The 15,073-nt window shown below is 41.1% G+C and overlaps 1 protein-coding gene and 1 long non-coding RNA gene across 10 annotated transcripts in view; one reads left to right on the top strand and one right to left on the bottom strand.

The window, feature by feature from the left end:
• Positions 1–329: 329 nt before the first annotated feature.
• On the bottom strand, positions 330–1,154 carry LOC308597073. 2 transcript variants are annotated; one of them, XR_014012816.1, is made up of 2 exons: positions 1,032–1,154; positions 330–662 (listed from the first exon to the last, which is right to left on the bottom strand). It is a non-coding gene; the product is annotated as an uncharacterized lncRNA (long non-coding RNA). The 2 variants fall into 2 exon arrangements; XR_014012817.1 differs by lacking the exon at positions 1,032–1,154 and adding an exon at positions 789–923.
• The window catches only part of ANKRD31 (ankyrin repeat domain 31), a 46,915-nt gene continuing 32,845 nt past the window's right edge, over positions 1,004–15,073 (top strand). For 6 of the 8 annotated variants that reach the window (XM_081212468.1, XM_081212473.1, XM_081212471.1 and 3 more), the window contains exons 1-4: positions 1,004–1,115; positions 7,962–7,993; positions 9,457–9,500; positions 11,750–12,307. In XM_081212468.1, the coding sequence (XP_081068594.1) occupies positions 1,012–1,115; positions 7,962–7,993; positions 9,457–9,500; positions 11,750–12,307 (738 nt within the window). In that variant the 5' untranslated portion in view covers positions 1,004–1,011. The remainder of the gene's footprint in view (positions 1,116–7,961; positions 7,994–9,456; positions 9,501–11,749; positions 12,308–15,073) is intronic. The other 2 variants (XM_081212474.1, XM_081212470.1) reach the window with 2 other exon arrangements.

Below are 15,073 nucleotides of genomic sequence, written 5' to 3'. Positions count from 1 at the left end.
CCATCTCTTCACATAACCAGTTTGCCGTAGCTACAGCAAAGTTATGAATAAAAAAGCTTCTGTGCTTTTATGCAGAAACTGAGCAGGGGAATGATTTCAGGGCATAAATAAGAGGGATGGGGGGGGGGAGGCTTTGCCTGTTTAGGTCATGTAGCTGTTCAAGGAACAGAAGCTATTCTCCAAACTGTGGCAACATTCGATGCACAGGGAAGAGAAGATGAAAAGGAAAGCGTGGAAGTGATTTTTTTGAAATTAAAATACAAGGTACTGGCCTACATCCAGTTTACCTGCAAATCAGCCCTGTGTCACTGAACGCACTTAACTCCCTATTAAATGCATACCTTTTTAATTGTACTGTATTTCAGCAGCGGAAGTTAAGATTCAGAAATCTTGCCAAGTGATCTCTCTCGGCTGGCAATCGTCCCCGTGTTCTGCCCAGCTAATGGGTAGCACTTTCTCATCTCTTACTCGTTTATAATTTATTTGTTTTCGTTATAAGCGGCCGCCTTGCACAGCTACCTCTTTATTGTGTTTTTAATAGTCTGTTGGGAGCCGACCAGAGTGACTGGGCAAACCCAGCCAGATGAGTGGGGTATAAAATAATCATCATCGTCGTCATCATCATCATCATCATCCCAAGTCCTTTCCTCCTGTAAGGTGCTCTGGAAAACAGCAACAACGACACGTAAAGTAACTAAATAAATAAGTGTTTTCGGATGCCCTTTAGCTCGACACTCTCACCACCCCACCCTCCCAATGCTCTCCCAATACCAAATACAACTCCTTACTTTAGTCAGGGACCAGGATCTTGCGCGGAGGACTACAACCCCCGAAATGCACCGGGCCTCCCCTCGGAGAGTCTCGAGGGGCGGAAGTGTTGCCTGAGGAGAAGGCGGCTTTCGGTTGGGCCGGGGGTCCTGTGGTCGTTTGCAAGGAGGGGGGATTGGCTTCGGGCAAAGAGCAGAAGTCCCTGAGAGGGGGTTGGGGGGGTGAGGGGCGAAAGTAGCAGCCATGTCGGAGGGAGGTGGCACCTGCGAGACCGACAGCGATGAGACGATAGTGGAGGGTTCCGTCCCTGAGAGCGACGGGGACCAAGAGGAGCTGCTCGCCGGGAGGTGACAAATACACACACACACACGTTACAATTAGTTGTGCAAACACTTCACAGAGGCATCACAAGTCACCCTCTGGGGCTGACTGTAAGTGTCTGAATACTGGCAAAGGCTGTGTGGCTACTCAGAAGCAAGCCGCTCTGAGTTCAGTGGGGCTTGCTCATCTGGTATAGGATTACAGTTGGTCCTGTAATAAAGGCCTCCCGTTGACCAGGATATGCCAGTTGCTTCTGTTACTCATTCAGATGCATGGTAAAATTAATGGTGTGTGTGGCCCTTCCGCCCATATAACCGTGCTAAATGACTGCCTACTCTCTCCTCCACATAACGTCCCAAACAGAAAACAAAAGTCACTCACGGTCCTAAGCATACAACCAACCACCCGTGGGATTTCATTGTGCTTTTTTGAGGTCCCCTATTTGGAAACATAGTCTTCAGTCAAAGGGTTCAGGTACGGTTCACTGTAAAAATGGCAATTAAGCTTCCTGAAGGTGTGTCTTGCAACTCTTGCCTCCTCAAGTTCAGTTAACGAATACAAAAGCAGGAAAGGGTTTGTGAGATCAATGGTGTTGGGGGCACAGGCAGCTGGTGCAATCCCTCTCCCAACACCACACATCAGTATTTCACAAATAACAGTATGTCTTGTGAACAGGGTTTCTGCATCAAGCTCCTGAATCTATATGGGGTGGCAAAATCTCAGAGGTTTTTGGCAAGGCCTTGGCAAGGCCTGAGCCTCTAACCTCTCTCTTACCTTTACCACACTGCAGTGGGAATGTGCTCTAAATACCACAGCTCCTTAAAACTTTCATATCAGTCTAGCTAAGTTCTTGGCAGGAGTAAACCCAGCATATCCTCCCTTTTAAATAAATAAGTAAATGATCTACAGTACAAATATTTGGTACTGAAGAGACAGGAACATAGTTTTCTTTCTCCTCCCCCCCCCATAAGATTTTATTAAAGCTTTTTTGTGATACAATAAAACAAAAGGAATAAACCTAGATAAAAACAAAGAGAAAAGAAAATGCAGAGTCCTGACTCTTAACCAGTGCTTTTTTCAGGGGGTGCGCAAGGGTACACAGTACTAGCACCTCTTTTTTAGTTGTGTGGCACTTACTGTAATATCTTCATGGTGAGTACCAGCACCTATTTATCTAGGAAAAAAATAATTGCTCTTAACCCTTATCTCACACAAAAAATAGTGGACCTTCCCAGCTCTCACCTGGGAGCTTTCCTGTCTTCTTCCAGTCACTCACCCTGGGAGGTCTTCCCTTCCCTGGCTCTTATCCAGGGTCCTTCCACCCATCCATAATCTTCAAGTGTGTGTAATCCTGAACCCCAATAACAGCCCAGAGCAGAGGACACCATAGTAAAGAGAGGGAGAGAGAAGAAAAAAGATAAAAAGAAGAGACGTATACAGTGGTACCTCGGGTTAAGTACTTAATTCATTCCGGAGGTCTGTACTTAACCTGAAACTGTTCTTAACCTGAAGCACCACTTTAGCTAATGGGGCCTCCTGCCGCCACCGATTTCTGTTCTTATCCTGAAGCAAAGTTCTTAACCTGAAGCACTATTTCTAGGTTAGCGGAGTGTGTAACCTGAAGCGTATGTAACCCGAGGTACCACTGTATAAGACGAAGATAAAAGTAGAGAAAAATATAAAGGACTTAATGATTTTCCGTTTGTCAGTTACATAGAAGAAATTATTTATCCTATGTTGTCTGCTTGCATTCCCAATCTCCTGAGGTAGAATGTAAAATGCATCCAGTCAGATATCCAAATGATAATTTCAAAAACAAGAGCTTTCTTCAAACAAGGATTCCTGGGATTCAGACTAGGATAGTGGTATTTTAAGAATATCAGTGAATGGCAATTAATAACTAAATTACCTTTTAGTTTGTGCACAAGTAGTAAAGGGGTGGAATTTTTGTTTTATTTTTAAGTGTAACTTATGTGAGAATGTTCCAGGTTATTTTAAAGAAGTACATATTTCCATTCGATAGTGAGAACAGTTACATAAGTATGAATTTTACTAATCCTGAGGGTGTGGTTACTGAAGAATGTTGGATTATGTTAAGTAACTAACTGAGGAATGTAATTAACTATGTTATACATTTTCATAGAATCATAGAATTGTAGAGTTGGAAAGGACCTGAGGGTTATCTAGTCCAACCCCCTGCAATATAGAAACCCTGCCCACACCCGTCCCTGGGTGGACTTGAACCACCAACTTTCTTGTTAACAGCCAGATGCACTGACCCATTGCACCACTGGGGGGTCATCATTTTTTAAAAAAGAAACAAGTTATGTACTTCATGCAAATATGAAACAAACAAATAAATTTGCTGCTTTGCATAAAAAGATATATATTTCATTTCTGTATGCCTTGTAAAACATGGAATTGTGTAGACTAGTGCCTCCTGTCCTGGTTTAGGTACTGCATCTATGCATGTCCTTTCATTAAATTACACTCTTGGAAATATCAGAGTTTGAAGACAGTGTGCATGTGGACCTTTGTTTGTTCTTATGTAAAAAACTGAGTCATAATTCCATTTAGAAGTGGCATTGATCCATTATTTGAATATTGAGCTAGATTTAGTTTATTAATGTCAAATCCAGATCCAGCAGAACTTTATTTTGACCAAATTCTGCTATTTGGATAAATATAGCATAGTTCTATGATAAATATAGCATACCTTGAATCATAGACTTGAATCATAGATTCATAGAGTTGCAAGGGTGCCTTAGGATCATCTAGTCCAACTCCCTGCAATGCAGGAACATTCAGATGTGCCTTATGGGGATCAAACCTTCAACCATGGCATTATCAGCAGCACGCTGTAATCAACAGAGCTACTATATGTGTTAAAATTCACATATTCATAGATTGGTTCATGATTAAAATATTTTAATTAGATTTTTTTTACTTTGATCACCTAATCAGGACCAACCCAAGGCAACTTGCTTCTTGAGACAAACGCTAAATATAGTGCCCTCTGCATTCTACATGCAGAAACCAATTGATAGGCAGTTCAATCTTACTTTATTATGAACTAACAAGGTGCGTGTTTTACTGCACTACAAGACAGCAGGCTACAATAGGGAGTGCAGGGCAGTATGTGGGGCACATGCAGCTCTTTCCTCCAACACTTTGGTGCTGCTTGCTCACTGCTCCACCTGGTGTCTTTTCACTTCCCACTCAAATGCTGTAAAGCAACAGCGGCACCATAGCTGCTACCACCACCAACATGTATCATGTGACAGAGCAATACATATGTGATGCCTGCTGGAATGCCTGCTCACCTGATTAGGGGTAGGGGTGCCAACTTGAATAAAATATTGGGGGGGCAGGTAAGCCCCGCCCTGCATAATTGATCATAATATGTGGCACATGCATACTATTTGAATGCCAGTGTCCATCAACGTGGGGCAGCCCCCCAAATATTTTATTGCGAGGAGCAAAGGGACATCGACCCCAAGGAGTTGGCTCCTATGATTATGGGTATTTCCCATCATTGCTGTCTCTGATATGTTGGGAAACATCTTACTTGCCCAGTAGTCCAGCAACAAGCAAGCATCACTACTGGTGGGTTGCTGGCTCAGTAAGATAGGAATGGTGGACGGGGGAGGACCCTGGGGAGTGGCTGTGGAGGCTACTCACATCCACGGCACCTCCTGCCTGGGTTGGTTGTATAGCTGTCAACTTTTCCCTTTTCTTGTGAGGAATCCTATTTGGAATAAGGGAATTTCCCTTAAAAAAAAGGAAAATGTTGACAGCTATGGCTGGTTGTCTCAATCTAATGGTAGGGCTGGGTTTTTTTAATCTAATGCATAAAAAAGTTAGCTGTGATCAATGTGTTGTAGGGAAAGAATAAGAACCTCCTCCCCCACAGCTGAAAATAGTAGCAAAAGACACAGTGGAGAAATGGATCTAAAAGAGCAAGATTCAGGAGAAAGTACATGATATATGTGGGATAGGATAAATTCCTTTTAAATACAAGAGAGATAGCATCTCTTGTTCCAAGCTGGGGCAGTTTATTGTGTTCACCACTCAGGTGTGGCTTCTTTTAATAATAGAAATTTTGAACAGGGAATATTTATTACTATAGGTTCTGTATTAAATATCAGATGGTGTGACATCTGATAATGTATTCAAGGATGTAAGCAGATGTTTTCTGCGTTACATCTGCCAGAAATTGCATCAGAATGAATGGATGTACTTACAAGCAGGGTTTAATTAAAATCAGAAAATTATGACATTAATCCAATAATTACAACTTTCATCTAAAAATCACCTGATCATCTAATTTTGCAATTTTTCATGCAATATAACTCATCAAATGTGTTGGGCTGTTGGAATCCTTTATATTTTTCAGTTGCATAATTATGTTACTTAATCTTAATTACAGGTTGTTAAGTACAAAATGTACATTGTTCCAATCTTTCCTGGTTCCTTCAGTCTCCTCACCTGGTTGCTACTTATTCCTTCAAACCTTGCTAAGCTTCACTTAGACTTACAGTCTAAAGATGATGCTTTCTCATTTTTCTGTCTTGGTTTCCTTAACTGACAACTCTAATAAATATTCTTCAAGTCATCAATATACTCTGATATTCATAGAATCAAGGGAACCATGGCTTTAACAAATTACCTGGTTGTAGTCCTTATCCACCCAAGAATTCTATGTTGGCCAGTGAGCAAGCTGGTGGAGGATGGATGGAACTCATGAAAGAGATCTTCTAGGTCAGTCCACTTTGTTTTTGTTCTAGCCATGAGAGAAGGAAAGCTCCTTCCTATGCAAATTCATCTGAAAATTCACAGTGCTAACCTCTTAGCAGACTGATGACTTTTGTGGGTTTATTTCCAAGGCTGAATTAACAACCATGCAACAACCATGCAGGGACATAACAAAGGAAGATCTGCCATTGAAACCAAGAACTGTTTAGTTGAGATTCTTGCATTGCAGGGGGTTGTAGTAGATGACCCTTCCAGCTCTACAATTCTATGATTATATATTATCTTCTTCCTGCTGAATGTTCTGGCTGCTGCTGTGACTGTCCCCTCCTCTTCCTGTTGATAGATGCTTTCTATGGCTTGTTGCCTGACACAAGAGGAGGTTGCATTGCTTCCATCTCTGGTACCCCACTGTCAGGTGGTTCCTTTCCCTGCTCAATCACCTGCCCGCTCACTACCACTGCCACCTCTTCCTGAAAAAGAAATCGCTTGCAGCTGGATGCCTGTGATGGAAGCAAACAGTATAATGCTCCCACCTCAGTCAACTGGCTGTGGGCTGCTTCATTCCCCAACAGGTGGAGGAAGTAGTAGTTAAGCATAAGCCAGCAAGGAGTAGCAGGATGATATTCTAGCATTTGCTTTGCTGGAATACTGTGGGCACACATACACACAGAGAGAGCTCAAAATGCATCCACAGTGCTTTGTGTTTCTTTTTATATTTTGCCCTTACATGCTTGTTACAGAAGTGATAGAGAACAGTTCACTTCATATTTATAAAATGATTTTAATGGACATGAATAAGTAGCTCACTCCTTTGCAGGAGTAAGTAAAACCAGAATGCCTTATCTTTCTTTATCAGGTCTGAATCTTGCAAATTAATTTCTAGATATCACCATAACAGGCTATTTAGAAATAGAGAAGCTACATTTTCAGAGGTCATGTGTCAGGAAGTCTAACAGATATCTGAGTGCTAGATGGCTTTTTGATTGCAACCTTGCCTTCAGTTTTGCCTTGAGCATGTGCCCTTTGTGGGTTGTTATTTTTAAATTATATCTGTATTCCTCCTCTGTATTCCTAATCACACACCTTCTATTCAGAAGGAAATTTACCATGCTAACCTGTTTCTCAGATACTCAGAAAAATATACGGACAAACTCAGTGCTTTTTATCTTGTGGTATGCACTGATATGCAGTACCAGCACTTCCATCCCCCTCAGAGCCTTGCACCTTTCCCCCAAAGCCCAGGAAGCTTCTACCTGGCTTAGGAAAGGAGGCACGATGTTCTGGCAGGGCCTGAGAGCCCTCCCACCTCCTTCCTAAAGCTTCCCCAGTTTGGGGAAGGAGGCAGGAGGGCTGCAGGATCCCTCACACCCCCCTTCTCAAAGCCTGGGAAGCTTCTGCCCAGCTTAGGAAGGGAGGTGCAATGCTCTGGCAGGGTCTGAGTGCCCTCCCTTGTAGGCTGAGTACTAGTACCTTTTTTCTAGAAAAAAAGCACTGGACAATCTACATCTTTCATTGAACAGCCCAAGCTTCAGGACTGTAGTCAGAGAGATTGCAAAGGAGGGCTCTCGGACCCTGCCAGAGCAATGTTTTGTTATCAGCAATAAAAAGATAGTGATAGATTTGAGGTTTTAGTTTTTTTATTTGAGTAAGAAAAAAAACATCATTTTTCTAAAGCCATACCGGTAATTTGGATGTATCATTATATCGGCCACCTGTCACGCACCACCAAGTGCAGAATTGGATGGAAAAAAGTTAGAACTGATTATCTTTTTACAGCCCAATACTCTCCATGTTTGCTTGGAAGTAAGACCTACTATACTCATTGGGACTTACTCCCAAGTAAATATGATTACAACTGCAGCCTTAGTTTCCCTGATTTCAACTGTTAAAGTTTTAGATAACATACGTATGTTTTGTTTTAGAAATAGTGCCTTTTAAGCACTTTAGAAATCCTGCTGATTTCATGCATTTGTGTGCAACAAATTGTTACCATACATTCATCATTATATCACCTACAAATAAGTGTGAAGGATCTGAGTAAAACAGAGATTACAATCAAGCCTAAATCACCCAAACATGCAAAGTTAATTAATGTTATCTGTTCTTTTCCTTTCTAGAGCTGGGATAAACTGTCCCATCAGTGTTACAGGTATTTGCCAACTTGATCATTCACCAGCTGCTATTGTACATGGATGATACAAGCTTTTTATCTGCATGTTTATGTAATGGAGAGTAACTTGTTTAAGTATAGTTATTACACAGTTTGCAGAAAATATCAAACAGATGTATCTATATACAGCACAGTAAGGAACTAAATGGCTTTTGGAGTTTCAGTCTCAGAAAGGAGTTTGTAATTGGCCTCCCACTGTTACTTTCTGTGCAGTGGTTTTACGTAATGCCTATTAGGGTGGTCACCTAGAACTTCACAAGGCAGTGCAGTCCATTAAGAGGAAGGTTACCTAAATCCATTGTGAAATGATTTCTTCCTCCCTCCCACCCTGCCCTCATACTGCACCCCACAATTCTGGATTTGAACTAAATTGCCAGAGCAGAAGACTCATATACCCTGGAGGTACCTGTTCCCACTAGTCCTATTCTGCTTAAATAGGGCTTAAACTAGGGAGGGGTTACATACACAACCCACCCCAAATATATACATCCATTTCAGGCCCACCATTTAGCACCATTTGAAGGAGGGTTCTAAGTGCATTTGGGTGAATGTGCTTACAAACTTCCCTGCGATCAGGACCCTTGATAATGCAGAGCTCCTAATCAAGAGAAGAATTGTAAGCACACTCACTCGTAACATTCCCCTTCAGACTTTCATGCCGAACATGGGAAGTTGTGAACTGGAACAGGTGCATATGTGGACATTGGGAGAGCGCCATGAGCCAAAAACCTAAATAGTGCTGTAGCTGCCTTAGGACATAGAGAACATACTTTCAAGTTCATAAGTACTTTCATTCAAGCCATCCATCAGGTCCAAATTAGATGTTACATAGAAATTCCATGATTGACACTCTCCACGCCTTTTCCTTTCTTAAGAAATTAAAGTCCCAGTTTGCTTGGGGATCAGTCCTTGTGGGGAAGTCTAACCCTTTGTCCTGGTTGTCAGTGGTCAGATCCAAATCGCCCTACCCCCAGAAGCTGCTATTAGTCATAGGGGGGAAATGTAGAGGCACACAAATTGTGCCTGTAAAGGGCAAACTAGACACATTTTTTGGTTATGTAAATAGCAGCCACAGGCAAGTTTGAGCAGTCTTGGGGCCATAGAGAGTCCATAGTCCTGATGACAATTACCTCTCTGAAGCTGCTATTTGTATTTCAAGGGATGCTCCCACTGGTGTAAGGGGAAGCTTCTGGATACAAGTTCTGCTTGTTAAGTTACAGATTAATTTTAGGTGACACACTAGTTATAAAGTTAATAGAAGCTTTATTGTGAAGGAAGGCTTTCCTCATAGGTGGTCAGAAGCTCTTTTTCCTTCAGTTCCAGGATGGCTAAATTTGGTATTTACTGTTTCCCTTCAAAGACCATACTATGTTTTAAAGGATATTCAAAGTGATATGCATTGAAAATAAAATTTAAAATTCACTTATTTGCTGTTGTTTTAGGTTTAGATTCTGAAGTGGCTGGATTTCTGGAAACAGACAGAAATGTAGGTCTGTTAGTGTTCCCCTCCCCCCCAATTGTAACTATATAATCTCTGTTTTTCAATTAATTTGTGCCTCATGGAATTCCCCCTTCCCCCGTGAAAGCCTACGAACATGTTTTCTCCAGATATTTATTACATAAACAAACAAACAAATAACTGTAATCTTAACAAGGACGCGGGTGGCGCTGTGGGTTAAACCACAGAGACTAGGGCTTGCCAATCAGAAGGTTGGCAGTTCGAATCCCCGCGACGGGGTGAGCTCCCGTTGCTCGGTCCCTGCTCCTGCCAACCTAGCAGTTCGAAAGCATGTCAAAGTGCAAGTAGATAAATAGGTACCGCTCCGGCGGGAAGGTAAACGGCTTTTCTGTGCGCTGCTCTGGTTCGCCAGAAGCGGCTTAGACATGCTGGCCACATGACCCGGAAGCTGTACGCTGGCTCCCTCGGCCAATAAAGCGAGATGAGCGCTGCAACCCCAGAGTCGTCTGTGACTGGACCTAATGGTCAGGGGTCCCTTTACCTTTACCTAATCTTAACAAAGATGTCATTTCAAACATTCAGTCTGAGCTTGAGCTTGCTGTTTTTATGCAACTCAATCAGCATGCCCCTAGGATGTGTATAATGATACAGTGCAGAAGTTATTGTGATACAAATTATTACACCATACAAGATTGTGAAAGAATGTAACAGGTGAGACTTGCCAACATAGTATGTTGAGTATTGAAAATGTATTTTTGTAATTTTCCTGCAGTAGCTCCATTGGTTCTATTATGAGCACTGAACTAGATGTGATATTAATTGCATGAATGAAATTGACACACACAATTTTTCTTATGTAACTAGCAGCCTTGGAACCTTGGGGAAGGGAAGTTTAACTTTTTCTTCTCCCTGCCATGGTCCTGACCAAAATAGCTTCTTTGAAGCTGCCATTTGCATTTCAGGAGTAACTATTTTTGTTGGGACCATGGAAGAGAGAGAATTTTTTTTAAACTTTGTGTGCTTGTGACACCCCATCATTTACTCATACACAGAAGACACCAATCAGTGCATGGCAATAGCTAAACAATTTTCGATTTCACTCTATCCAGGATACACACAAAAGATAACAGGTTAGCCACAAAGACAACATGTCACCCTCCCAAGTGAAGACCTCCATAGCATAGTGAACAGGAAGGTGGCATCTCTAGTAACCATGTACTCCAAGTTTCTCCACAGAAAGGGTTTTGATTCCCTTGACATCCATGTCATTTTGATCATTCCCTGTCATCCTATCCAACCACAGTTCTCATGTCCACTTATTTGATTTCCTGTGTCTTGCTAGCATTATCCCAGCAGATTTCACTCCATTCAGCCCCCTCTCTGCTGGTTGACTTGTCATAATATCACAGCACACTGGAGAAAGCAAGAAGATTATTGGAGCCCACCATATTGCCTATGCTGATGCTCTAGTAGTAGACCTCCAATTGTACTAAAGAAAACAGTTTTTCTTCAGCTTTTTTACAGTGGGTTATATATGTTTTCTGGGTGGGTTCCCAGGCTAATAACAGGACCAGGTTTTAAATTTATTATTTGGTATTGTGTTATGGTACTTTATGCTGTGGAGCACTTTGATATTTTATGTAAATGGGCATATAGAAATATTTTTATGCATCAATTTATTTTTTGCATTTATACTTTCCCATTAACTCACTCCTCTGGGGAGTTATCAACATTATGAAAAATAGAAAATACAAGACAGAGAAAATTAAAATAAAACCAATTTTTAAGCAATACATATCAACCCACAAAGCCATCTAAAGACCAGAGAAAATACATAGCTTCAGCAGTACAATTGCATCAAATGCCTTCATGTCATCAGAAAAAATATAACAATTAATGAATGAATGATACTGAGAAAAACATTTAAATGTAAAAGACTAATAACGAGTAAAAGTTGGCTATAAGCTCCCTGGAAGCAGACTGAGGGATCATAAGAAACCATTAAAGTTTTTAGCAAAGTGTATCAGGGTAAACCCTTTTTCTTTAAGTATCTTAAAACTATTATGTATATATACAGTCTAGTAAATTGTGCACTTTTGTCTCAGATTAAAAGAAATATAATAGAACTGGGGAAGGTACAAAAACACCTGTTTTAAAAAGCTATTTAAAAAAGCTATTTTAAAAAGAGCTATGAAGAGGAAGCAGCATTTTCTTTGAAGAAAGCTTTGCAAATGTGTGCTTTTGAGTGTTAAATTAGCATATGTTTTTATCATTAGCTTACAGAGACTTTAAATGTTGAAGTGTCTCCAGAAATAAGCCTTCTTTCTGGTATGGATGCAATAGAGGATTCAATTCCACAAGATACAGAGATGTCAGAGGTTTTTCAAATTGTCAGTAAGGAAGATATGACAGAATACCATCCATTTGAAACAGTGCAATCAAGTATAAGTGTAGATGAAACAATGGCTGTGGAATTTGAAGATTTGATGGAACCACTTGATGATTCTGAGACCCTCAAAATGCTTGACATATTGGAAAATCAGGATGGTGCTATTTCTATGGCTAAGTCTGTAAATAAGGAGAGCAATGCCCTGCCTGTAGAGCTTCTCACAGCACTGAACTCCTTGTCAGAATCTGCAGCAGCATCTGTCTGTCAGCCAGAAGGCAAGGGAAGTTGGTTCATCATCGCAGACAAACAACCAACACCAGACCAAACAGATGGTGATTGCACACAAATAACAGATATAAATGTAAAATCTCAGCTTCATGTAAAACACCTTGAAGAAACAGAAGCTTTAATGATGACCACATTGCCATATCCTTCAGAGGAACAAGTATGTATACTTTAAAGTTGAAATGTTGGTTTACAATTTATATTCACATTAATGTTTATTGAAATGTTAACTTGCCGTTTATATTCACAAAACCATCTTATACCCCAAATAAGCCTATTGTTTGTGTATAATATTCCTAGGTAAGTGATGTATGTTTTTATTACCTTGCCTCTCATTAAAGTTGCATACTGCCATTGTTAGGATAAGCAACCTTGCTTCTTCCCTGCTGCCTTGTACAACAGTGATACCTGCATTGTAAAGCCTTCTTAGTATAAGTTTACAGTTTGCTCAACCAGCCTTCTCTTTCTATTTTTCCTTCTGCAATCCACTGTACCCCTGACAACCCCATGGTGTGTGGGTGTGTGTGTGTGTGTGTGTGTGTGCATGCTCCTGAACAGTGAACAGCAATGGGGTATAGGGCTGCAGTGGGAAGGAAGAATAATCCCAAATCAGATGGAAGGATGTTATTTAAGTGAGAGCTTTGCTGACACAAGAGTCCTCTGGTTTTCAGGTGATCCCCTCTCTCACTCCAGCTTCATATGACATGGTCCACACTTGTACAGTACATGGAGCTGCAGGAAGGAAGCAGAAGAACAGCTGCCTTCCACTATTATTTTTAATTATTATTTATTAAATTTATATATTGCCATTCATCTGAAGATCTTTTCTTAGCATCCGTCTCTCTATTGAGAGACAACAGAGTGCGCCTCTGGGGGTGAGGTCAAACTGCTGGAGAATCACAGCATCTGCTGTGGCTGCAGAGACTGGTAACCAGAACATTTAGCACCAGCTTGGCTGTTGGAGTTGCTGGAAGGAGGTGTACAAGACTGTTCAGCCATTTTACTTCATTCCAGATTTGTGTAGGGTTTACTCCTTAGCCTTTTATTTCCCTAAGATGACCCACAAGGCACCGGGTATCTGAGGATGGCTTATTATACGGTTGGTCCATATAGCTCAGTATTGTCTACACTGATTGGCAGCATTGCTCCAGTGTTTCAGATTGAGCGTCTTCCAGCTCTACTTGGAAATGCTAGAAATTGAACCTGGGACTTTTTGCGTTTAAAACAAAGACATTGTAGTCCCTCTTACCAAATGAAGCGCCCTTCAGACCCATTTCCTCCCCAGAAGCTTCTACAAGGAAGTCCCCACCCACCTTAAGTACAACTGAAGGTTCTTTGGTGACCAGGGCATTTCGTCTGTCTTGATAATTTGCCTTTGCAAGTTTGTTTCTGGTATGTATGTGTGTATGAAGAAATGTAGGTTGTGCATCGTCACTAAACAAATCCATAGATTGATTACATTTCCTCTGTATATCAATACCAACAACTTCCCATTTACATGCATTCAAGGCATATGTGACCATTCCTGTTGCACAAAAAGGCATAAAAACAGTGTAACAATCTGATGAGCCTTTGTAAATGCAATCCCATAAGCCCTTGTGCAAACTGTGGCGAATTGGAGTTTGAGCAAGGTCGTTTGGAGGGTGTTTGCTGGCTTTTTCAATGGTGTTCACGCAATTTCACTTAAACATGTGGTGCCTTGGAACACAACCCCCGTGTAAATGGGGAGCTGTCTTTATATCAAAACACCAATTTCCAATCCCTCTCTTTTGAAAGAGTGTAAAAATATTTTTAAGGGTCTACTGAAACAGTAATTCAGGGAATAGGAATAGAGAACACCATTGCTCATTGGTTTGAAAACATGCCCCCTTGTGTATATAGTCAGCATGGCTTCTGCGTTAAATGATGTTATTGTGTGATAAAAGGTAAAGGGACCGACTCTGGGGTTGCGGCGCTCATCTCGCTTTACTGGCCGAGGAAGCCGGCGTACAGCTTCCGGGTCATGTGGCCAGCATGACAAAGCCGCTTCTGGCGAACCAGAGCAGTGCTCGGAAACGCCGTTTACCTTCCCGCCGGAGCGGTACCCATTTATCTACTTGCACTTTGACGTGCTTTCATTTTTTTAAAAAATGATATTTATTACTTTTTCAACACAACACTACAAACAAAAAAGAAAAGAGAAAAAACAATACGAATACAATACAAAAACGCTACATGGACTAACAAAACAAAGCAAAAAGAAGCAAAAACAATTTAAAAACACCTCAAACATTTTCAATATCTTGTATTTCATTCACTTATTTCCAGTGACCTCCTCACACCTCCCTTTTTGTATTCCACTTCTATTAATTGTTTCAGCAATTCCTTTCCATCTTACTCTGTTTTCTATCCTATAATTATCTTAACACATTCTTGCCTTATTTTTCCTTTAATTTTCTATTAATCTATTTATACTTAATTCCTTATGACATTTCTACTAAAGCCATATAACTTCATTCCAACATTTTTCTAACATTCCTTAATTTTACAATATTTCTATAAATAGTCTTTAAACTTTTTCCAATCTTCTTCCACCGACTCTTCTCCCTGGTTTCGGATCTTGCCAGTCATTTCCGCCAATTCCGTATAGTCCATCAACTTCGTCTGCCATTGTCCAACACTTCAGTGCTTTCAAGAAGCAACCATTCTCTCAACCAGCAAAAAGCAGATGGTTCACAACGAAATTTAAAGGTCTGGCAGGGCAGGTCCACCTCCTTCTTTGGCATCCATCAATATCTTAAGTTTTACTCGAGGCTTCCTGCCCTGCCAAACAACTCTAGAAACATCCCTCTGCCACCTCCTGAAACCATCCCATCCAAAGCTTGCAATGTTTGAAACAAAAGCAACATCCCCAGCAACACAGCAGCCCTCAACCCCACCACAGTAA

This window comes from Podarcis bocagei (genome assembly GCF_964188305.1).
Source record: "Podarcis bocagei genome assembly, chromosome: 11".
NCBI classification, from domain to species: domain Eukaryota; kingdom Metazoa; phylum Chordata; class Lepidosauria; order Squamata; family Lacertidae; genus Podarcis; species Podarcis bocagei.
Note: the sequence above shows the minus strand (reverse complement) of the source record. Positions and strands in the feature narration are given on the sequence as shown.